At 42.9% G+C, this 24,470-nt stretch overlaps 1 protein-coding gene across 2 annotated transcripts in view; it reads left to right on the plus strand.

The window, feature by feature from the left end:
* The window catches only part of eipr1 (EARP complex and GARP complex interacting protein 1), a 68,648-nt gene that overhangs the window by 2,703 nt on the left and 41,475 nt on the right, over window positions 1-24,470 (plus strand). Inside the window, exon 3 of one of the 2 annotated variants that reach the window (XM_041855391.2) lies at window positions 8,774-8,906. In XM_041855391.2, coding sequence (XP_041711325.1) covers window positions 8,774-8,906 — 133 coding nt within the window. Of the gene's footprint in view, window positions 1-8,773; window positions 8,907-24,470 lie in introns of those variants that run through there. The other variant, XM_041855392.2, reaches the window with a different exon arrangement.

The following is a 24,470-nucleotide window of genomic DNA, read 5'->3' on the forward strand; positions in this document are numbered from 1 at the left end:
CAATGCAATTCAATCCTACTCCAAAGCGCTCTGCCTACAAGAAAATATCTTGCACAGTCAGTTTTGCATACTAAGTCTTGCATAGTTCGTTTTCTTTCGGTGTTACATTGAAAGTGGCTAATATTGCGTTGATTCAAACACAATTCCCACAGTAGAGCGAAACGTTGATAGTGTTAACTAAAGGGGAAAACTCTAGAAAGTTGAGTGTAGTTCAATCTCGTGCTTCTCTGCACAGTTTAGAGGGAACATTGGCCCTAATGTTGATTCTACATTCAAAGAGCATCTACGAAGGGTATTGTAAAAAAAGAATGTGTATGTTCTCCAAATGTGGGGCCTAGTTTGGAATGCAATCTAAAATTGTAAAAAATGCTGTCTTTCTCCCTATGTATTTTCTATGGAAAAATCCAGAGTGGACTTGATCCTTTCTCTGATCTAGTCCTGTGGCTGCCCGTCCCAGCACCTCAAGGCCTCTAGTATTCCCAATGGGGTATTCCACTTCCACCCTAATTATATACTGTACCTCAGTGATTCCACCCAGGATTGGCCCACGTGTTGATGCAGGGCTTGGGACTCACTGATACCTCACAACTAGTTCCTTCTGGGTTTCCGCAAGACTGGGTTGTAATGCAACATCTCATTACCTGTGCCATGACCATCCATGCCCCGTTCTGCTTTTTTAGCTTATTCAGGATTGGGGAGTAACTGATTACATGTCATCTGATTATAAAGATGTTACCTGCAACAGGACGTTTGCAGGAAAAAATACATTGACACCTTTCGGTTTTCTCAATGTCACTCAATTCAGCATTGAAAAAGGTGCAAGTTTAAGTTGCCCGAGCGAGTCTCATCATAAGTCAGTGATGACTATGATGATACACCAAATGGCTTTTTGTCCTCTTGTAATGCCTCTTAAGGGGAAAGTAATCAAAAAGTATATGAAAGTAATCCGATTACGTTACTGAGTTTCGGTAATCCAAAAGTTTCATTACTGATTACAATTTTGGACAGGTAACTGTAACGTATTACATTTAGAAAGTAACCTACCCAACCCTGTTTAGTGGTACAGTACCTTCAGTAAAGTTGGTTACCTCAAGCCTTGTTCAGCAGCTGTGTGGCTTTGAGAGTTGTAGCCCTAGCAAACATGGAAGGAAGGGAGGATCATGCTAGCCGTATAGGCCTGTGTGGACCAGGTATTGCTATGAGGACAGGCTTAGCCTTGGCGCCTGGCACTGGGTATTGGGCTGACTCCAATTTAGTGTGTGTGTGTGGTGTCTTTTCTAGGTCATCGTGCAGATAGACAACCGACAGAAACAGTTGGCCATAAATGAGGACGAGATAATTAGTGATTTCAGAGAGGGAGAGAGGAGAGACTGATGTCTGTGTTGAAATGTTTTTGGCATCCTTTGGTGAGAAAAATTGCCAATGCTTTTTTTCGATTCTGGGATTGGCTGTTAAAAGATGTAGCTGGAGCCCATTCTGAACATATCCCTGTGGTTGGACAGACAGAAGGCGCTTATGGTTGACTCACCCACACCATGTCTTTGAGAGGCAAATACTCATAATGATTGTACTGCTGTGATGTCTGCACCAAGCACTGACAGGTGATGTTGAGAATTGTAAAAAACATTTGGGGTGTGTTTTGTACCAGCATTTCTGAGTGCATTACAATCATAACAAAGACAGCAATAATTTCAGCCAATCATTATTGCAATGCTATTTCACGTACAATTATTGGAGGTTCCAGAAAGTGGACGCTTCCTTGAAGATAACTTCAGTCCCACTCTCAAGAATTGGTCACATAGAGACCCAACCTGATTGACTCTGGCTTCAGAGGCTCTTAGCTCTGGACATGTCACTAAGCCTCCTGGCTTTTTATCCTTTAATTGTCTCTAATGTGGGGCTCAGATATCTAATTTACCCCCTCCCTTCCTCTCACCTCAAGTGCCACTCCAGCCCTAAGAGGGCAGGGCAATATGAATGGCACATTGTTGGGGCTCCTCCAGTGTGTGTGGCATTAAAGGGTACTAACAAGATAAAGCCTATTTGTCGTACCACCTCTGCCAGCTCCTTACTCCCCTGCCCCACTTACTGTCATCTGCACCACTAAAGAGCTTTAACTAAGAGGCCCAAAAGTGGAGGCCGTCGACCAGCTCCTTTTCATCCCTCATAGTTCAAACCGGCTAGGAAGGAAGTGGGCTGAGAGACGGATGGAGGGATGAGTCACTCCATGGGCTCCAGCTGGGGTATAACACAGAATAAATCACCCATGGGACTTCTCCTCCAGACCTGGGTTCATTCAGGGACCCTATTACCGGCCCTCCTTTCAATTACCCTGTCCCACCAGCACCGGAATTTATTTGTATGGCTCCCCTCCATAAAATTATAACTTTGCGTAATAATTTTGCCTCAATGGGGTCCAGCCCAAGGTTAATGGCAGCCTATGTGACTTTGAGGCGGCTGAAGGATGCTGTATGCTGCTGTTCCAATGCTCTGCTCTTCTCCTCCCAGCCTGTAAAAGTGAACAGGGGAGAGGAGTGCCTGGAGTTATTGTCTGGTGCAACCAGATTAATGGTTCCCACGGTGCAGTGAGACTCAGCCTTATTAGAATGATGTGTGTTAATAACCACATCAAACCTGATGATTGTCACTGCTTTACAACCTACAGATGTCAGATCTTAATTTGACCTCTTTCGTCGCATTAGGAAAATAATCCTGCAGCAGGAGGAAGAAAAAAAATGTAATCGCCGCCAGGGGGCAGCTGGAAGCGGTGTTTGTATACAATGCACGCCGTACCTACATTGTAACTTATGTAGGCTACGTGCAGGCTACAGCTCGTCTCATGTGAATTCTTATGTGGATTATAATAATTGGACATCGAGTACCTTCAGAAAGTATTCACACCCGTTTACCTTTTCCACATTTTGTTGTGTTACAGCCTGAATTAAAAATGGATTAAATTGAGATTTTGCGTTACTGATCTACACACATTACCCCATAATGTCAAAATGGAATTTTGTTTATACAACATTTTATAAATTAATACAAAATGTAAAGCTGAAATGTCTAAATAAGTTCAGGTGTTAAAAATGTGCTTAACAAATCACATAATAAGTTGCATGGACTCATTCTGCGTTCAATAAAAGTGGTTAACATTATTTATTTAATGACTACCCCATCTCTGTACCCCACACATACAATTATCTGTACAATTACCAGGGAGGTTTTTCAATGCCTCGAAAAGAAGGTCACCGATTGGTAGATGTGTAAAAATTGTTTTGGAGAGGAAGGAAACTGCTCAGCGATTTCACAATGAGGCCAATGGTGACTTTAAAACAGTTACAGAGTTTAGTAGCTGTGATATGAGAACTGAGGATGGATCAACAACATTGTAGTTACTCCACAATACTAACCTAATTGACAGAGTGAAAAGAAGGAAGCCTGTACAGAATACAAATATTCCAAAACATACATCCTGTTTGCAACAAGGCACTTAAGAAATACTGCAAAAAATGTTGCAAAGAAGGGGACTTTTTGTCCTTAATGCAAAGTGTTGTGTTTGGGGAAAATCCAACACAACACGTCAAGGAGTAACACTCTTCATATTATCATCGGCAAGGACTAGGGAGTTTTCTTTTATTGATAAAAATAAACGGACTACAGCTATAAGCACAGGCAAAATCCTAGAGGAAAACCTTTCCAACAGACACTGGGAGACGAATTCACCTTTCAGCAGGACAATAACTCATAACACAAGGCCAAATCAACACTGGAGTTTCTTACCAAGACGACATTGAATGTTCCTGAGTGGCCTAGTTACAGTTTAGTCTTAAATAAGCTTGGAAATCTATGGCAATATTTGAAAATGGCTGTCTGGCAATGATCAACAATCAACTTGACAGAGCTTGAAGAATTTTTGAAAGAATAATGGGCAAATATTTGCAGACAAAGGTGCTTCTTCAAAGTATTGATTTAGGGGTGTGATTACTCATGTAAATGAGAGATGTCTGTATTTCATTTTCCATAAATGTGCAAACATTTCAAAAAACATGTTTTCACTTTGTCATTATGGGGTGTTGTCTGTAGATGGGTAAAAAAATTAAATATTTAATGCATTTTGAATTCAGGCTGTAACACAACAAAATGTGGAATAAGTCAAGGGGAATTAAAACTTTCTGAAGGCACTGTATTTGTAGGTGGAAGATGACATTTTTTCATAAAAAATAATAATGTTTCATTATATGTTGAAGGCAAGCAATAGGCAGAATACATTATTGGTTTCCTCAGTGACTGTGTGGTCCAGTGGTTACAGCACTGACCCCGGCACACATAGGCCATATGCCAGAGTTGGCATGAGTTTGAATCCGGCCAACTGCCCTTTGACTCATGGATGAACGTCTATTTCTGAATTAATTCTGAGTGGTTACAGGGTTAAAACAGAAACAACTCAAAGGTTAACAGTTTAGGCAATAATTCAGAGTGGTTAAGGTTAGGACTATGGTTTGGGGAAGGCTTAAAACATATATAAAAAGCAACGTGCCTATGTATCATCAGTATTCTTAGTGCTTGCTAGATTATTGTGAACTGCCGTAGCGCAGTGGTCTAAGCAGCACACTCCGGCTACGAGCCTCATGAGTTCGCGCCCATTGCTGGGCGATATAGTGACCAGCCTGAGCCTAAATTAGGTCCAGAAGTTAATTGCATTTATTTAAATATTTTCAAGAAGTAAAACGAATAGTCTGATAATTTACACCTCAAAGAAAAGTGTATCAGCTCAATATAAATTGTATTTGGATGGGCTCAAATGCATAAACATCTTAACAGCTTTACGAAATGAAATTTTTAAGACACACGATAAAGGCTTTCAATCCACACCGAAGACCAGAACTATGCTAAACAAAAATATAAACGCAACATGCAACAATTTCAAAGATTTCACAGGGTTACAGTTCATATAAGGATATCAGTCAATTGAAATGAATTAGGCCCTAATCTATGGATTTCACATGACTGGGAATACAGATATGCATCTGTTGTTTTTAAATAGGGGCGTGGATCAGAAAACCAGTCAGCATCTGTTGTGACCACCATTTGCCTCATGCAGAGCGACACTTCTTCTTCGCATAGAGTTGATCAGGCTGTTGACTGTGGCCTGTGGAATGTTGTCCCACTCTTCTTCAATGGCTGTGCTAAATTGCTGGATATTGGTGGGAACTGGAACGTGCTGTCATAGACGTCGATCCAGAGCATCACAAACATGCTCAATGGATGACATGTCTGGTGAGTATGCAGGCCATGGAAGAACTGGGACATTTTCAGCTTACAGGAATTGTGTACAAATCCTTGCGACATGGGGCCGTGCATTATCATGCTGAACCATGAGGTGATGGCGGCGGATGAATGGCACAACAATGGGCCTCAGGATCTCGTCACGGTATCTCTGTGCATTCAAATTGCCATCAATAAAATGCCATTGTCTTCGTTGTCCGTAGCTTATGCCTGCCCATACCATAACCCCCCGCCACCATGGGGCACTCTGTTCACAACGTTGACATCAGCAAACTGCTCGCCCACACAACGCCATACATGTACACGTGGTCTGTGGTTGTGAGGCTGGTTGGACGTACTGCAAATTCTCTAAAACGAGGTTGGAAGCAGCTTATGGTAGAGAAATTAACATTACATTCTCTGGCAACAGCTCTGGTGGACATTCCTGCGGTCAGCATGCCAATTACACACCACTCAAAACTTGAGACGTGTGGCATTGTGTTATGTGAAAAGGCACATTTTAGAGTGGCCTTTTATTGTCCCCAGCACAAGGTAGTGATTATGCTGTTTAATCAGCTTCTTGATATGCCACACCTGTCAGGTGGATGGATTATCTTGGCAAAAGATACATTCTCACTAACGGGTATAAACAAATTTGTGCGAAAAATAAGCTTTTTGTGCATATGGAAAATCTTTTATTTCAGCTCATGAAACATGGGACCAACACTTTACATGTTGCGTTTATATTTTTTAGTATATATTGACAAATTATACATAGCCTATCTATAAAACGTGAACGACATCCACACTGAAGGAAATGTTATCGTTCTACAGTAGGCCCACATCTGCCAATCAACTGATGGCCCAAATCAGCTGATAAACAGCCAGGGATACACAGTAGCCTATTATCGGCTTCCACACCTTTCATTATGTGACATTGGATAGGCTAACAGGTAGCCTACAGAATGTAGCCTATTGGAATATTATCAAATAACAAGGGGCCTATTGAAACCATCGATGGCACTATATTATCGCCAGCTGATGACTAGTTAAACCATCAATACGTGCTAAATTCACCCGCAAAGCTGATCTCAATTGCAACCATTGCTGACACGGTAGGCTTATACTGTATGTGCTCGGCTGCAGTGAAGGCAGCAGCCCGAACCGCTAGACTACCCCAGGCCACGATTGAATGTAATTTTGACCTTACCATACACTAGACACTTCTATGTCATTGCCCAGTGGAGACCAATATCTATCTTGTGTTGTTAAGCTGTATAAAATGACAGTTGTTGATGTGTATGGCTGCATTTCAGATACATTTGAATGTTGCGGTAATAAGACCTAGGCCTAGTGTTTGAGCGAGATAATTATTTTGATAGCAAACCCTGATCCCAATGACTCGACTGCCACCGCATGGAGAGAAAGAGAACTGCTCTTTTTCAGGGACTCACAAGGCTCATTTGAAATTCCTGATGCAGCAGCAAAATTCTCCGCATCAAAAGAGTGATCAAGTTAAGATCCGACATCCGTAAATCAAAGTCTATAAATCAAAGATTTCCATAATGGTAAATTCAAATAAGCCTAAGTCAAATCAAGAGAAGTCGCAACTTCATGCACACTGCTTGTTTGCATAGATTAGGCCAAAGTTGAACATCTCATTCCAAAATCATGGGCATTAATATGGAGTTGGTCCCCCCTTTGCTGCTATAACAGCCTCCACTCTTCTGGGAAGGCTTTCCACTAGATGTTGGAACATTGCTGCAGGGACTTGCTTCCATTCAGCCACGAGCATTAGTGAGGTCGGGCACTGATGTTGGGCGATTAGGCCTGGCTCGCAGTCGCCGTTCCAATTCATCCTAAAGGTGTTCGATGGGGTTGAGGTCAGGGCTCTGTGCAGGCCAATCAAGTTCTTCCACACCGATCTCGACAAGCCATTTCTGTATGGACCTCGCTTTGTGCACGGGGGCATTGTCATGCTGAAACAGGAAAGGGCCTTCCCCAAACTGTTGCCACAAAGTTGGAAGTACAGAATTGTCTAGAATGTCATTGTATGCTGTAGCGTTAAGATTTCCCTTCACTGGAACTAAGTTGCCTAGCCCAAACCATGAAGAACAGCCCCAGACCATTTTTCTTCTTCCACCAAACTTTACAGTTGGCACTATGCATTTGGGCCGGTAGCGTTCTCCTGGCATCCGCCAAACTCAGATTCGTCAAAGCGTGATTCATCACTCCAGAGAATGCGTTCCCACTGCTCCAGGGTCCAATGGCAGCGAGCTTTACACCACTCAATCCGACGCTTGGCTTTGCGCATGGAGATCTTAGGCTTGTGTGCGGCTGCTCGGCCATGGAAACCCATTTCATGATGCTCCAGACGAGTTGCTTCCAGAGGCAGTTTGGAACTCGGTAGTGAGTGTTGCAACCGAGGACAGAAGATTTTTACGCGCTTCAGCACTCGGCGGTCCCATTCTGTGAGCTTGTGTGGTCTACCACTTCGCGGCTGAGCCGTTGTTGCTTCTAGATGTTTCCACTTCACAATAACAGCACTTACAGTCGCAGCTCTAGCAGGGCAGAAATTTGACGAACTGACTTGTTGGAAAGGTGGCATCCTATGACGGTGCCACGTTGAAAGTCACTGAGCTCTTCAGTAAAGCCAATCTACTGCCAATGTTTGTCTATGGAGATTGCATGGTGGTGTGCTCAAGTTTATACACCTGTCAGCAATTGGGTGCGGCTGAAATAGCCGAATCCACTAATTTAAAGGGGTGTCCACATACTTTTGTATATATGGTGTAACTTCATGGCTGTTAAACAATCTGGAATCAATTAAACAGGAAGCTTTGGCTCCACAACACCTCTCAACCATTGTCCAATATCCCCCATATCTGAGTTTCAATGCTTTAAACTGTCCTTGTAGCCTGTCGTACTAAAAGGCCTACCTTGGCGCAAAAGGATGCCACATGACCATCACTACTGCAGTCATGTTTTACTGATTTCACAGATAGTGACCCCTCCCTGCTTTCATGTTTCACATGTAGTTATCATATGCTGTGAAGTGTGTGAACTAGATTTGATCGATTTTCGTCTATCGGACCTTTCTTAGACATGTGACACTCTCTGTAACTCCTATGAATCTAACCCAAGTTCTGAAGGGGTGTTTAATTGCTGCTTCGAAAGGGGAAATCAATAAAAAAAAACACAGCGGGTGTGTGAAGTTTAAGAAATCTGAAGTGATGTCTGCATTTACGATTGCATTTACTGTCATATTAAAGTGAACCTTTTTTCTGTGAGAAGTGAAGGGTGCTTTGAACTGTTGAGGTTTAGGGTGACTGGTGAGAGATGACGGGGAAGAGGAGCTCCTCTGTCTTTGTTCTCACTCCAACCTCGTCCTCACTGCTCTCTCTCTCTCTCTCTCTTTCTGTTTCTCTCTCTCTCGCTCTCTCTCCCTCACTCTCTCCTCCCCACCTCTCTTTCTCTCTCCTCCTCTCTTCCTCACTCCTTCCCACAGATCCACATCATTGACTTTGATGATGAGAATAACATCATTAGTAAGAGCGTCCTGCTGCACCAGGCAGGGGAGATATGGCACATCAGCGCCAGTCCTGCAGATAAAGCCGTGCTGTCGACCTGCTACAACAAAAGTGAGGCTCCCGCACTCCCCTTGCATCTAGTCCCTTTCTTATTTTCTAATTTTCTTTCTCTCCGTCTGTCTGCCTCTTTCTCTCTTTCTCTCTCCTTTTTTCAGTCTTTAGTTCCTGTCTTTATGTCACTAGTCTCTCTCTCACAACTAGGAGCCAGAGTGTTTCTTGGTGAAGTCATGTGTTCAGGAAAAACTAAGGTATAGCCCCATAAGGTATAGCAACTGCATTTTGTCTTGACCTGAAAGGATGTTATTTAAGGTAACCATCTAGGCAAGACAGTAAGAACCCTGTTAGCCAGCCATGTCATCCCCTGTCCATGGCCTAGATATGACACACACACACACAACATACAAGGCCAGACACCATGCTCCCAACAACTTCACACTAGCAATTATGCTAAAGTAACATGTCACATTTCCCTCACACTCCTTCTGCCAACAGTTGCCACGAGGCAATAAAAAATCTAAAGGAACACGACTATTTGGACGAGAGAGAGAAAAACTAATGTAATTACATTTCTGAGTTCATTAGATGAATGCCTTTGGCCTTGGTGACAATCTGAATCAGCTCTGGATGTACTGTAGTTTTGAAGAGAGAGACAGGGAGAGAGGCATTGAAAACAAGGCTGTGATACTCGATATGTCAGTGTGCAGTTCAAAAGAGAAATGTAATTACCATGACATCCAATCTAATGGAGCAGCCCCAGTCAAAGAGAAGCAGAGTGGAGAAGTGCAGATCATATGCCCCCATTCTACCAACTATATCTCTGCTGCTGCTGAGGCAAATTCATTCCTATCCACTGTCTGATCTGAGAAGTTAGGCTGTCTCTTGTGATGGTAGTGTGGTTGGGGTGTGAACGTGGCATAGCGTTGCAGTGGTAGACAGCCATGAAAGAGTGAGAGACTGCGAGAACAGGGAGGTGTGGAGGCCAGGGTATGCCTCTAGGGGCAGCAGACACCAGAGGGAGAGAGGGCCACAGTCTCTCACGCCGTCTCTCATTCTGTCTTTCTTATTCTCTCTTTCTCCCTCTCTCTCTTTCCTTCTCTCGCTCTGTCTCTGTCTCTGTCTTGTCAGCTGGGCTCTACATGCTTCAGCTCACACGATGACAGCTCTGCTGATCTAATGGGTTAGAGCTCAGAGACCAGACCACCCCATTGTAGAGACACACATGCATGTCACACACTAAACTTATATTTATGAATATTATTTCTCACTTGACTAGCTCCTGCTCTAGCTACTCACTATTATACAAGAGATAATCAACAAGGGGCTATGCATTTTCTGGAAAATAATGCATGACGTGGAAGGTTCCACGACGCACTAGCCCCGAGTTGATTATCCTACATATACCAGGGCTATAATTAAGCAATATAGCACGAGGGGGTGTGGTATAGGGCCAATATACCACGGCTAAGGGCTGTTCTTATGTATGATGCAACACGGAGTGCCTGGATACAGCCATTAGCCGTGGTATATTGGCCATATACCACAAACTCCCAAGGTGCCTTATTACTATTATAAACTGGTTACCAACGTAATTAGAACACTGAAAATATATTTTTGTTCAAACCCGTGGTACACGGTCTCATATACCACGGCTTTCAGCCAATCAGCATTCAGGGCTCGAACCACCTGGTTTATAATTTAGCATATTTCTGGGAGAATGTGTTCATTTGCTGGTAGAAATGTGTTCAACATCCACTGAAGTAGCTAGCAAGTTTACTAGATAACCAAAGAAACAGACTTGCTAGTTTAGCTCACAGCTTAGCTAACCAAACCATCAGCTTGCTATTATGAAAATCGAATTCAACAATGCCAATAATGTTTTCAATTCAACTTTTGCTTTCAAAAGCAGCTCATGCATAGAACATGTAAGAATGCATTTCTTAGCCATTGAATTATACCTTGCATTATAAGGAAATAATTCACGCTCTACAATGCCATACAAGCCAATCAGAAACGAGAATTCAACAATGCCATGCCATGGTATAAAGTCAATTATAAAACGAGTTGTTTGAATCCTGGATGCTGATTGGTTGATAGCAGGGAGTTATTCACGATAATTCCCGCAAAATGCCATAATGGCATAATTATATTTCAAGTATCAATGCGCATCCACTGTCCCGCAGCCCAGCCAGGCATTCATAAATCTGCCCTGCATATGAATGTGACGAGACTGACAGCTTCTCTGAGCCAGGCAAATTCATTTATCAGGATCATTATAATGGATATATCCAAAGAATTGGCAATGTATACTGAACAAAAATATAAATGCAACATGTGAAGTGTTGGTCCCATGTTTCATGAGCTGAAATAAAAGATCTCAGAACTTTTCCATACGAACAAAAAGCGTATTTCTCTCCAATTATGTGCACAAATGTGTTTACATCCATGTTAGTGAGCATGTCTCCTTTGCCAAGATAATCCATCCACCTGACAGTTGTGGCATATCAAGAAGCTGATTAAACAGCATGATCATTACACAGGTGCACCTTATGCTGGGGACAATAAAAGGCCACTCTAAAATGTGCAGTTTTGTCACACAACACAATGTCACAGATGTCTCAAGTTTTGAGGGAGTGTGCAATTGGCATGCTGACTGCAGGAATGTCCACCAGAGCTGTTGCCAGAGAATTGAATGTTAATATCTCTAACGTAAACCGCCTCCAACGTTGTTTTAGAGAATTTGGCAGTACGTCCAACCGAACTCACAACCGCAGACCACATGTAACCACACGAGCCCAGGACCTCCACACCCGGCTTCTTCACCTGCGGGATTGTCTGAGATCAGCCACCCGGACAGCTGATGAAACTGGGGAGTATTTCTGTCTGTAATAAAGTCATTTTTGTGGGGAAAAACTCATTCTGATTGGCTGGGCCTGGCGCCCCAGTTGGTGGGCCTGGCTCTCAAGTGGGTGGGCCTATGCCCTCCCAGGCCCACCCATGGCTGCGCCCCTGCCCAGTCATGTGAAATCTGTAGATTAGGGCCTAATGAATTTATTTCAATTGACTGATTTCCTTATATGAACTGTAACTTGCATTTATATTTTTGTTCAGTATAGAACAATTTTGTGATATCCAATTGATAGTTACAGTCTTGTCCCATCGCTGCAACTCCGCGCGGACTCGGGAGAGGCGAAGGTCGAGAGCCATGCATCCTCCAAAACACGACCCCGTACTGCTTCTTGACACACTGCTCGCTTAACCCGGAAGCACCAATGTGTCGGAGAAAACACTGTACAGCTGGCGACCGAAGTCAGCGTGCGTGCGCCCGGCCACCACAAGGAGTCGCTAGAGCGCGATGGGACAATGACATCCCAGCCGGCCAAACCCTCCTTTAACCCGGACGACGCTGGGCCAATTGTGCCTCATGGGTCTCCCGGTTGCGGCCGGCTGCGACACAGCCCAGGATCGAACCCGGATCTGTAGTGACGCCTCTAGCACTGCGATGCAAGTGCCATAGACCGCTGCGCCACTCGGGAGGCCCCGATACTGACCCTACTGTTATGCTTGTTTACACTGAGCTGCACTGAGGTCGTAAGGTAATTACGGTTACATTAAGACACCGTGGAGCCGAATATACCGTGGAGAAGTTATCAATTGCGCTTTGGATGGTGTATCAATACACACAGTCACTACAAAGATACAGGCGTCCTTCCTAACTCAGTTGCTGGAGAGGAAGGAAACAGCTCAGGGATTTCACCACGAGACCAATGGTGACTTTAAAACAGTTATAGAGTTTATTAATGGTTGTGATAGGAGAAAACTGAGGATGTATCAACAACATTGTAGTTACTCCACAATACTATAGTAAATGACAGAGTGAAAAGAAGGAAGCCTGTACAGAATAAAAATATTACAAAACATGCATCCTGTTTGCAATAAGGCACTAAAATAATACTGCAAAAAATGTGGCAAAGAAATGAACTTTTTGTCCTTAATATAAAGCCTTATTTTCAATCATTGTGGTGGCTGCATCATGTTATGGGTATGCTTGTCATCGGCAAGGACTAGGGAGTTATTTAGAATAAAAAGAAACATATTAGAGCTAAGCACAGGCAAAATCCTAAAGGAAAACCTGGTTGTCTGCTTTCCAGCAGACACTGGTCACATGCGCCGAATACAGTAGGTGTAGACTTTACCGTGAAATGCTTCTTACGAGCCAATTCCCAACAATGCAGAGTTAAAAAGTAAGAAACATATTTGCTAAATAATAAAGTACCGAGTCAATGTTTAGGGATACGAGGTATAGTTGAAGTAATTGAGGTAATACAGTATGTACTAGGCAATCAGGATAGATAATAAACAGAGTAGCAACAGTGTGTGTGTGAAAGTGTGTGTGTGTGTGTGTGTGTATTGGAGTTTCAGTGTAGTATGTATGAGTTTGTGGGTAGAGTCTAGTGAGTGTGCATAGAGCAAGTGCAAGAGTCAGTGCAAAGAAAAAATATATATATAATGAAGGGGGTCAATGTAAATAGTCTGGGTAGCCATTTAATTAACTGTTCAGCAGTCTTATGTCCTGGGGGTAGAAGCTGTTCAGGAACCTTTTGGTCCCAGACATGGCACTCCGTTACCGCTTGCCGTGCGGTAGCAGAGAGAACAGTCTATTACTTGGGTGGCTGGAGTCTTTGACAATTTTAAGAGCCTTCCTCTGACACCGCCTGATATAGTGGTCCTCTGTAGCTCAGCTGGTAGAGCACGGCGCTTGTAACGCCAAGGTAGTGGGTTCGATCCCCGGGACCACCCATACACAAAAATGTATGCACGCATGACTGTAAGTAACTTTGGATAAAAGCGTCTGCTAAATGGCATATTATATAGAGGTCCTGGATGGCAGGGAGTTTGTACTGGGCCGTACGCACTACCTTCTGTAGCGCCTTGCGGTCGGATGCCGAGCAGTTGCCATGCCAAGCGGTGATGCAGACAGTCAAGATGTTTTCAGTGATAAAGCTGTATAACATTTTGGAGGATCTGAGGGCCCATTGTTGTGCCCTCTTCACAACTGTGTTGGTGTGTTTGGACTAGGTCTGTCCCCGACATAAAAAAATCTTGGTCAACCGAAAGTCATCTGTTCTTTCAACCAATCGATTGCTGATCATTTTTTAACTTGTATTTTTTCCATATGTGTTTTAATGAAATCAACTAAACTCAGCAAAAAAAGAAACGTCCCTTTTTCAGGACCCTGTCTTTCAAAGATAATTAGTAAAAATCAAAATAACTTCACAGATCTTTATTGTAAAGAGTTTAAACACTGTTTCCCATGCTTGTTCAATGAACCATAAACAATTAATGAACATGCACCTGTGGAACGGTCGTTAAGACACTAACAGCTTACAGATGGTAGGCAATTAAGGTCACAGTTATGAAAACTTAGGACACTAAATAGGCCTTTCTACTGACTCTGAAAAACACCAAAAGAAAGATGCCCAGTTCCTTCTCATCTGCGTGAACGTGCCTTAGGCATGCTGCAAGGAGGCATGAGGACTGCAGATGTGGCCAGGGCAATAAATTGCAATGTCCGTACTGTGAGATGCCTAAGACAGCGCTACAGGGAGACAGGACGGACAATTGATCGTCCTCGCAGTGGCAGGCCACGTGTAACAACAACTGCACAGGATCGGTACATCTGAACATCACACCTGTAGGACAGGTACAGGATGGCAACAACAACTGCCCGAGTTACACCAGGAACGCACAATCCCTCCATCGGTGCTCAGACTGTCCGCAATAGGCTGAGAGAGGCTGGACTGAGGGCTTGTAGGCCTGTTGTAAGGCAGCAACGTCACTGGCAACAACGTCGCCTATGGGCACAAACCCACCGTAGCTGGACCAGACAGGACTGGCAAAAAGTGCTCTTCACTGACGGTTTTGTCTCACCAGGGGTGATGGTCGGATTCGCATTTATCGTCGAAGGAATGAGCGTTACACCGAGGCCTGTACTCTGGAGCGGGATCGATTTGGAGGTGGAGGGTCCGTCATGGTCTTATGTTGCAACTTATGTTTTGATGCCTCAAGAGGGCGCCAGAGATCTAGATAACAAAAACCTTAACCTGACCCAACCATTCTCCTCCCGCTCCTGCTGGCTTTCGCAGATTCTGCCATTATTCTCCTGAAGTTGCCGGTAATAAGCTACACGAGGAGTCTGCAAACTTTCTCACGTGGAATAACAATTTATCTTACCATTTCTACCGATCTGCGTGCCAGTTATGGTTTTCATATGCACATTTTCATGAAACAGTTTCATTTAATTTATAATAACGTCTTCGTATCTCAAAATCATTGTCATGTGGTTAATTAAAATTATATCCAAATTTAAATGAAATGATACAAACATAAAACATTGCTTCTATTGCCATAGCCAACTATGTAAAAATAGCATAAAGCCAACAAATAAAAACATTGCATCCTGCAGGTAAAAATAAATATCCTATAAATCACATTGGCTACACATGGCCTGTCTGCAACGAACTTGAAACTTTGTATTAACTATTAACTTGGGTCCGGCCCGAAGCTTGCACTAGCGGACTTGCAACATTGTATAAAATATTCTGGGCCCTCAGTTTCCCATGCCAGTGAGCTCGGGACAGACAGCTGTAGGCTATTTGCTCAAGGGATAAGAAGCAGTGCTTGACTTGGGCAGGAGCTCACCAGAGCTGAGTACCAGCACCTCAAATGTTCTAATGCTTGAGCTCCTGTTCCTCTTATAGAATATTAGCTCAAAAGTATTGTGGAGCTCCTGCACCTAAATATAAACAGTCCCAGCACCCAAAATGAGTACCAGAAACCTATTTCAGTCCAAGTCAAGCACTGATAAGAAGCCTATTTAATGAAGTTTCCACTGGATCAGAGCATGACATTTTTTTGTTTCATGCTGAGTGGTTATCGAAAGGGAGAGAGCTGGAAAGATTTTTCAAATACATTGAGAAACTATTGTAATTCTCAATGGATGTAAAAACAGACTTTGTTTGCTTGCTGTTTGAGGTGAAGAAAACATTACTTTGAGAAGCTCCACAGGTCATTAGTGGTGGTGCGTTAAGCCAATCAGAAATACTATCAGATCCCCAAATGGGCACATTTATATGCCTACATTTGTGCTCAGGCCAGGTAGCCTATAGGCCTACCTCTATGCGTGTGCGTCCTTACTCAACATTGACAGGAGCGCTCCAAACAAAAGACAACTAAATTGACAGAACTCGTAAATGGAATTAAATAAACCAAAACTTGTTTCTCACAAGTGTAGCATAGGTTGTGTCCACTCCGACAATGAGAACAGGAAGACTGGAATAATAATATTTAAAGCATTCAAATAAATAACCGTAACCAAAGTAACAAACATCGGAGATTAGAAATTATAGGAATTAACGGTAAATGTACTACTGGTGATATATGTATTGGGGAATTGATATACACTAACAATCAAACGCAAACAATTCACACAATGAAGTTATGAAACAATGAATGTGCACAAATTGGCGGGAGAGAGCGCATTTTGGAGAGAGAAGTGCATTGTGTATCTGGGCGCATGGTCAATCTGACGTCTGCATTGGCCGTGCAGCATTTACGGTGAAATGGCCTCAGCAGAAGTCAGGGCATTCATACTTCTTGCGCTTCGCGGAGCAGTGCAGAGCTGTTGTCAAGGAAGTGAGTTTGTGTTTAAACAGGATGTACCACCCTGACCTACCGTCAAACAATCATGTCAATGCGGAGCTATACAGAGCCCTCCGCATCGTTACAAAATTTGGAAGGCGCATGGAGATGCGATACAGAGCTTTGGCCTCTGCATGCCTCCTGGAGGCGCCGCAATTGCGTCACACCCTCCATATGGAGCCTCCGACCACATTTTTGAATCAAGCATAAATTGGCTTTTAGTCTAGGCCTCCGCAATGGATTAGTTCACTGAGATGGGTGTAAATATATATATATATATATATATATATATATATATATACAGTTGAAGTCGGAAGTTTACATACACCTTAGCCAAATACATTTAAACCCAGTTTTTCACAATTCCTGACATTTAATCCTAGTAAAAATTCCCTGTCTTAGGTCAGTTAGGATCACCACTTTATTTTAAGAATGTGAAATGTCAGAATAATAGTAGAGAGAATGATTTATTTCAGCTTTTATTTCTTTCATCACATTCCCAGTGGGTCAGAAGTTTACATACACTCAATTAGTATTTGGTAGCATTGCCTTTAAATTGTTTAACTTAGGTCAAACGTTTCGGGTAGCCTTCCACAAGCTTCCCACAATAAGTTGGGTGAATTTTGGCCCATTCCTCCTGACAGAGCTGGTGTAACTGAGTCAGTTTTGTAGGCCATCTCGCTCGCACACGCTTTTTCAGTTCTGCCCACAACTGTTCTATAGGATTGAGGTCAGGGCTTTGTGATGGCCACTCCAATACCTTGACTTTGTTGTCCTTAAGCCATTTTGCCACAACTTTGGAAGTATGCTTGGGGTCATTGTCCATGTGGAAGACCCATTTGCGACCAAGCTTTAACTTCCTGACTGATGTCTTGAGATGTTGCTTCAATATATCCACATAATTTTCCTTCCTCATGATGCCATCTATTTTGTGAAGTGCAGCAAAGCACCCCCACAGCATGATGCTGCCACCCCCATGTTTCACGGTTGGGATGGTGTTCTTCTGCTTGCAAGCTACCCCCTTTTTCCTCCAAACATGACGATGGTCATTATGGCCAAACAGTTCTATTTTTCTTTCATTAGACATTTCTCAAAAAAGTACAATATTTTTCCCCATGTGCAGTTGCAAACCGTATTCTGGCTTTTTTTATGGCGGTTTTGGAGCAGTGGCTTCTTCCTTGCTGATCGACCTTTCAGGTTATGTCGATATAGGACTAGTTTTACTGTGGATATAGATACTTTTGTACCTGTTTCCTCCAGCATCTTCACAAGGTCCTTTACTGTTGTTCTGGGATTGATTTGCACTTTTCGCCCCAAAGTACGTTCATCTCTAGGAGACAGAACGCGTCTCCATCCTGAGCGGTATGACAGCTGCGTGGTCCCATGGTGTTTATACTTGCGTGCTATTGTTTGTACCGCTGAACGTGGTACCTTCAGGCATTTGGAAATTGCTCCCAAGGATGAACCAATGTCAAGCAAAGAGGCACTGAGTTTGAAGGTAGGCCTTGAAATACATCCACAGGTACACCTCCAATTGACTCAAATTATGTAAATTAGCCTATCAGAAGCTTCTAAAGCCATGACATCATTTTCTGGAATTTTCCAAGCTGTTTAAAGGCACTGTCAAATTAGTGTATGTAAACTTCTGACCCACTGGAATTATGATACAGTGAATTATAAGTGAAATAATCTGTCTGTAAACAATTGTTGGAAAAATGACTAGTAGATGTCCTAACCGACTTGCCAAAACTATAGTTTGTTACCAAGAAATTTGTAGAGTGGTTGAAGTTTTAACGACTACAACCTAAGTGTATGTAAACTTCCGACTTCAACTGTATATATACAGCTGTGGAAAAAATTAAGAGACATTTACATTTTAGTCATTTAGCAGACGCTCTTATCCAGAGCGACTCACAGTTAGTGCATACATTATTTTTTTATACTGGCCCCCCATGGGAATCAAACCCACAACCCTGCCGTTGCAAACGCCATGCTCTACCAACTGAGCTACATCCCTGCCGGCCATTCCCTCCCCTAACCTGGACGACGCTGGGCCAATTGTGCGCCACCCCATGGGTCTCCCGGTCGCGGCCGGCTACGACAGAGCCTGGATTCGAACCAGGATCTCTAGTGGCACAGCTAGCACTGCGATGCAGTGCCTTAGACCACTGCGCCACTGCAAATTTTTCTTAAATCTACATGTATGACAGCCATTCCATTCCAGTGTCTGTTGAATTCCAACACAGGCACACCTCATTCTACTGAATTAGGTACTGATTAGGTGATCACCTGAACCAAATCTTATTTAACGAGGAAAAGTATAAAAAACACTGCTGTGGTCATCACTATCCTCTTGCAATAGGACCAGCTGGATGGCAAAAACAGTGCTAATAGTACCTCAAAAGTAATATTAATCAACAAATAACTATTGACCATGCCAAAAGAGTTGAAAAGAAAATTTCTAAGTGACCCCAAACTTTTGAACGGTAGTATATATATATATATATATACAGTGGGGAGAACAAGTATTTGATACACTGCCGATTTTGCAGGTTTTCCTACTTACAAAGCATGTAGAGGTCTGTAATTTTTATCATAGGTACACTTCAACTGTGAGAGACGGAATCTAAAACAAAAATCCAGAAAATCACATTGTATGATTTTGAAGTAATTAATTTGCATTTTATTGCATGACATAAGTATTTGATACATCAGAAAAGCAGAACTTAATATTTGGTACAGAAACCTTTGTTTGCAATTACAGAGATCATATGTTTCCTGTAGGTCTTGACCAGGTTTGCACACACTGCAGCAGGGATTATGGCCCACTCCTCCAAGCAGACCTTCTCCAGATCCTTCAGGTTTCGGGGCTGTCGCTGGGCAATACAGACTTTCAGCTCCCTCCAAAGATTTTATATTGGGTTCAGGTCTGGAGACTGGCTAGGCCACTCCAGGACCTTGAGATGCTTCTTACGGAGCCACTCCTTAGTTGCCCTGGCTGTGTGTTTCGGGTCGTTGTCAAGCTGGAAGACCCAGCCACGACCCATCTTCAATGCTCTTACTGAGGGAAGGAGGTTGTTGGCCAAGATCTCGCGATACATGGCCCCATCCATCCTCCCCTCAATACGGTGCAGTCGTCCTGTCCCCTTTTCAGAAAAGCATCCCCAAAGAATGATGTTTCCACCTCCATGCTTCACGGTTGGGATGGTGTTCTTGGGGTTGTACTCATCCTTCTTCTTCCTCCAAACATGGTGAGTGGAGTTTAGACCAAAAAGCTATATTTTTGTCTCATCAGACCACATGACCTTCTCCCATTCCTCCTCTGGATCATCCAGATGGTCATTGGCAAACTTCAGACGGGACATGCGCTGGCTTGAGCAGGGGGACCTTGCGTGCGCTGCAGGATTTTAATCCATGATGGCGTAGTGTGTTACTAATGGTTTTCTTTGAGACTGTGGTCCCAACTCTCTTCAGGTCATTGACCAGGTCCTGCCGTGTAGTTCAGGGCTGATCCCTCACCTTCCTCATGATAATTGATGCCCCACGAGGTGAGATCTTGTATGGAGCCCCAGACCGAGGGTGATTGACCGTCATCTTGAACTTCTTCCATTTTCTAATAATTGCGCCAACAGTTGTTGCCTTCTCACCAAGCGGCTTGCCTATTGTCCTGTAGCCCATCCCAGCCTTGTGCAGGTCTACAATTTTATCCCTGATGTCCTTACACAGCTCTCTGGTCTTGGCCATTGTGGAGAGGTTGGTGTCTGTTTGATTGAGTGTGTGGACAGGTGTCTTTTATACAGGTAACGAGTTCAAACAGGTGCAGTTAATACAGGTAATGAGTGGAGAACAGGAGGGCTTCTTAAAGAAAAACTAACAGGTCTGTGAGAGCCGGAATTCTTACTGGTTGGTAGGTGATCAAATATTTATGTCATGCAATAAAATGCAAATTCATTACTTAAAAATCATACAATGTGATTTTCTGGATTTTTGTTTCAGATGACGTCTTTCACAGTTGAAGTGTACCTTTGATAAAAATTACAGACCTCTACATGCTTTGTAAGTAGGAAAACCTGCAAAATCGGCAGTGTATCAAATACTTGTTCTCCCCACTGTATATACAGTGAGGGAAAAAAGTATTTGATCCCCTGCTGATTTTGTTTTTGTTTTTCTTTTGCCACCAAGTACTAAGTCATGTTTTGCAGAGGGGTCAAATACTTATTTCCCTCAATAAAATGCAAATATATTTATAAAATTTTTGACATGCGTTTTTCTGGATTTTTTGTTATTCTGTCTCTCACTGTTCAAATAAACCTACCATTAAAATTATAGACTGATCATGTCTTTGTCAGTGGGCAAACGTACAAAATCAGCAGGGGATCAAATACTTATTTCCCCTCACTGTATATATATATATATATATATATATATATATATCTACTTAGAAATGTCCTTGTTTTCGAAAGAAAAGCAATTTTTTTGTCCATTTAAATAACATCAAATTGAAATCAGAAATACAGTGTAGACATTGTTAATGTTGTAAATGGCTATTGTAGCTGGAAACGGCTGATTTTTTATGGAATATCTACATAGGCGTATAGAGGCCCATTATCAGCAACCATCAGTCATGTGTTCCAATGGCATGTTGTGTTTGCTAATCCAAGTTAATAATTTTAAAAGGCTAATTGATCATTAGAAAACCCTTTTGCAATTATGTTAGCACAGCTGAAAACTGTTGTGCTGATTAAAGAAGCAATAAAACTGGCCTTCTTGAGACTAGTTTAGTGTCTGGAGCATCAGCAATTGTGGGTTCGATTACAGGCTCAAAATGGCCAGAAACAAATAACTTTCTTCTGAAACTCATCAGTCTATTCTTGTTCTGAGAAATGAAGGCTAATCCATGCGAGAAATTGCCAAGAAACTGAAGATCTCGTACAACGCTGTGTAGAGGCGACTCCGGGATGCTGACCTTCTAGGCAGAGTTGCAAAGAAAAAGACTGGCCAATAAAAACTCTGCCTAGAAGGTCAGCATCCCAGAGTCGCCTCTTCACTGTTGACGTTGAGACTGGTGTTTTGCGGGTACTATTTAATGAAGCTGCCAGTTAAGGACCTGTGAGGCGTCTGTTTCTCAAACTAGACACTGTAATGTATTTGTCCTCTTGCTCAGTTGTGCACCGGGGCCTCCCACTCCTCTTTCTATTCTGGTTAGAGCCAGTTTACTGAGTACCACACTCCATATTTTCAAGCATAGTGGTGGCTGCATCATGTTATAGGTATGCTTGTTATCGTTAAGGACTGGGGAGTTTTTCAGGATAAAAAATAAATGGAATGGAGCTAAGCACAGATAAAATCCTAGAGGAAAACCTGGTTCAGTCTGCTTTCCACCAGACACTGTGAGATGAATTCACCTTTCAGCAGGACAATAACCTAAAATACAAGGCCAAATCTACACGAGTTGCTTACCAAGAAGACAGTGAATGTTCCTGGGTTGCCGAGTTACAGTTTTGACTTAAATCTGCTTGAAAATCTATGGCAAGACCTGAAAATGGTTGTCTAGCAATTATCAACAAACAGTTTGAAGAATTTTAAAAATAATGGGCAAATGTTGCACCATCCAGGTGTGGAAAGCTCTTAGAAAGCTTCAGATAGACTCATAGCTGTAATTGCTGCCAAAGGTAGTAATAACATGCATTGACTCGGGGAGTTGAACCCGATGGTCACTCTGACAGAGCTCCAGAGTTCCTCTGTGGAGATGGGAGAACCTTCCAGAAGGACAACCATCTCTGCAGCACTCCACCAATCAGGCCTTTATGGTAGAGTGGCCAGACGGAAGCCAGTCTTCAGTAAAAGGCACATGACAGCCCTCTTGGAGTTTGCCAAAAGGCACCTAAAGGACTCCCAGACCATGAGAAACATTCTCTGGTCTGATGAAACCAAGATTGAACTCTTTGGCCTGAATGCCAAGCGTCACGTCTGGAGAAAACCTGGCACCATCCCTACGGTGAAGCATGGTGGTGGCAGCATCATGCTGTGGGGATGTTTTCAATGGCAGGGACTGGGAGACTAGTCAGGATCGAGGGAAAGATGGAACGGAGCAAAGTACAGAGAGATCCTTGATGAAAACCTGCTCCAGAGTGCTCAGGACCTCAGGACCGCTCAGACTGGGGCGAAGGTTCACCTTCCAACAGGACAACAACCCTAAGCACACAGCCAAGACAATGCAGGAGTGGCTTCGGGACAAGTCTCTGAATGTTCTTAAGTGGCCCAGCCAGAGCCCAGACTTGAACCCGATCGAACATCTCTGGAGAGACCTGAAAATAGCTGTGCAGCAACGCTCCCCATCCAACCTGACAGAGCTTGAGAGGATCTGCAGAGAAGAATGGGAGAAACTCCCCAAATACAGGTGTGCCAAGCTTGTAGCGTCATACCCAACAAGACTCGAGGCCGTAATATTTCCCTTTTTTATTTTTAATAAATGTGCAAAATGTTCTAAAAGCCTGTTTTGGCTTTGTCATTATGGGGTATTGTGTGTAGATTGATGAGGAAAAAAATCTATTTAGAATAAGGCTGTAACGTAACAAAATGTGGTAAAAGTCAAGAGGTCTGAATACTTTCCGAATGCGGTTTATTTTTCATAAATAAATGTTAGAATTATTCTTCCACTTTTACATTACAGAGTATTTTGTGTAGCTTACTTCTCTTGTTGTTCTTTTTTTTCACATTTATTTAACCAGGTAGGCCAGTTGAGAACAAGTTCTCATTTACAACTGCGACCTGTCCAAGATAAAGCAAAGCAGTGCGATAAAAACAACAACAACACAGAGTTACACATGGGATAAACAAAAACATACAGTCAATAACACAATAGAAAATCTATATACAGTGTGTGCAAATGTAGTAAGTTATGGAGGTAAGGCAATAAATAGGCCATAGTGCAAAATTATTACAATTTAGTATTAACACTGGAGTGATAGATGTGCAAAAGATGATGTGCAAATAGAGATACTGGGGTGCAAATGAGCAAAATAAATAACAATATGGGGATGAGGTAGTTGGGTGGGCTAATTACAGATGGGCTGTGTACAGGTGCAGTGATCAGTAAGCTGCTCTGACAACTGATGCTTAAAGTTAGTAAGGGAGATAAGAGTGTCCAGCTTCAGAGATTTTTGCAGTTCGTTCCAGTCATTAGCAGCAGAGAACTGGAAGGAGTGGCAGCCAAAGGAGGTGTTGGCTTTGGGGATGACCAGTGAGATATACCTGCTGGAGCGCAGACTACGGGTGGGTGTTGCTGTGGTGACCAATGAGCTAAGATAAGGCAGGTATTTGCCCATCAGTGATATATAGATGACCTGGAGCCAGTGGGTTTGGCGACAAATATGTAGTGAGTGCCAGCCAACAAGAGCGTACAGGTCACAATGGTGAGTAGTATATGAGGCTTTGGTGACAAATCGGATGGCACTGTGATAGACTACATCCAATTTGCTGAGTAGAGTGTTGGAGGCTATTTTGTAAATTACATTGCCAAGTCAACGAAGTCAAGGATCGGTAGGATAGTCAGTTTTACGAGGGCATGTTTGGCAGCATGAGTGAAGGAGGCTTTGTTGCGAAATAGGAAGCCGATTCTAGATTTAACTTTGGATTGGAGATGCTTAATGTGAGTCTGGAAGGAGAGTTTACGGTCTAACCAGACACCTAGGTGTTTGTAGTTGTCCACAAATTCTAAGTCAGACCCACCGAGAGTAGTGATTCTAGTCGGGTGGGCGGGTGCAAGCAGCGTTCAATTGAAGAGCATGCATTTAGTTTTACTAGCGTTTAAGAGCAGTTGGAGGCTACGGAAGGAGTGTTGTATGGCATTGAAGCTCGTTTGGTGGTTTGTTAACACAGTGTCCAATGAAGGGCCAGATGTATACAAAATTGTGT

Source organism: Coregonus clupeaformis, chromosome 29, assembly GCF_020615455.1.
Source record: "Coregonus clupeaformis isolate EN_2021a chromosome 29, ASM2061545v1, whole genome shotgun sequence".
NCBI lineage: Eukaryota > Metazoa > Chordata > Actinopteri > Salmoniformes > Salmonidae > Coregonus > Coregonus clupeaformis.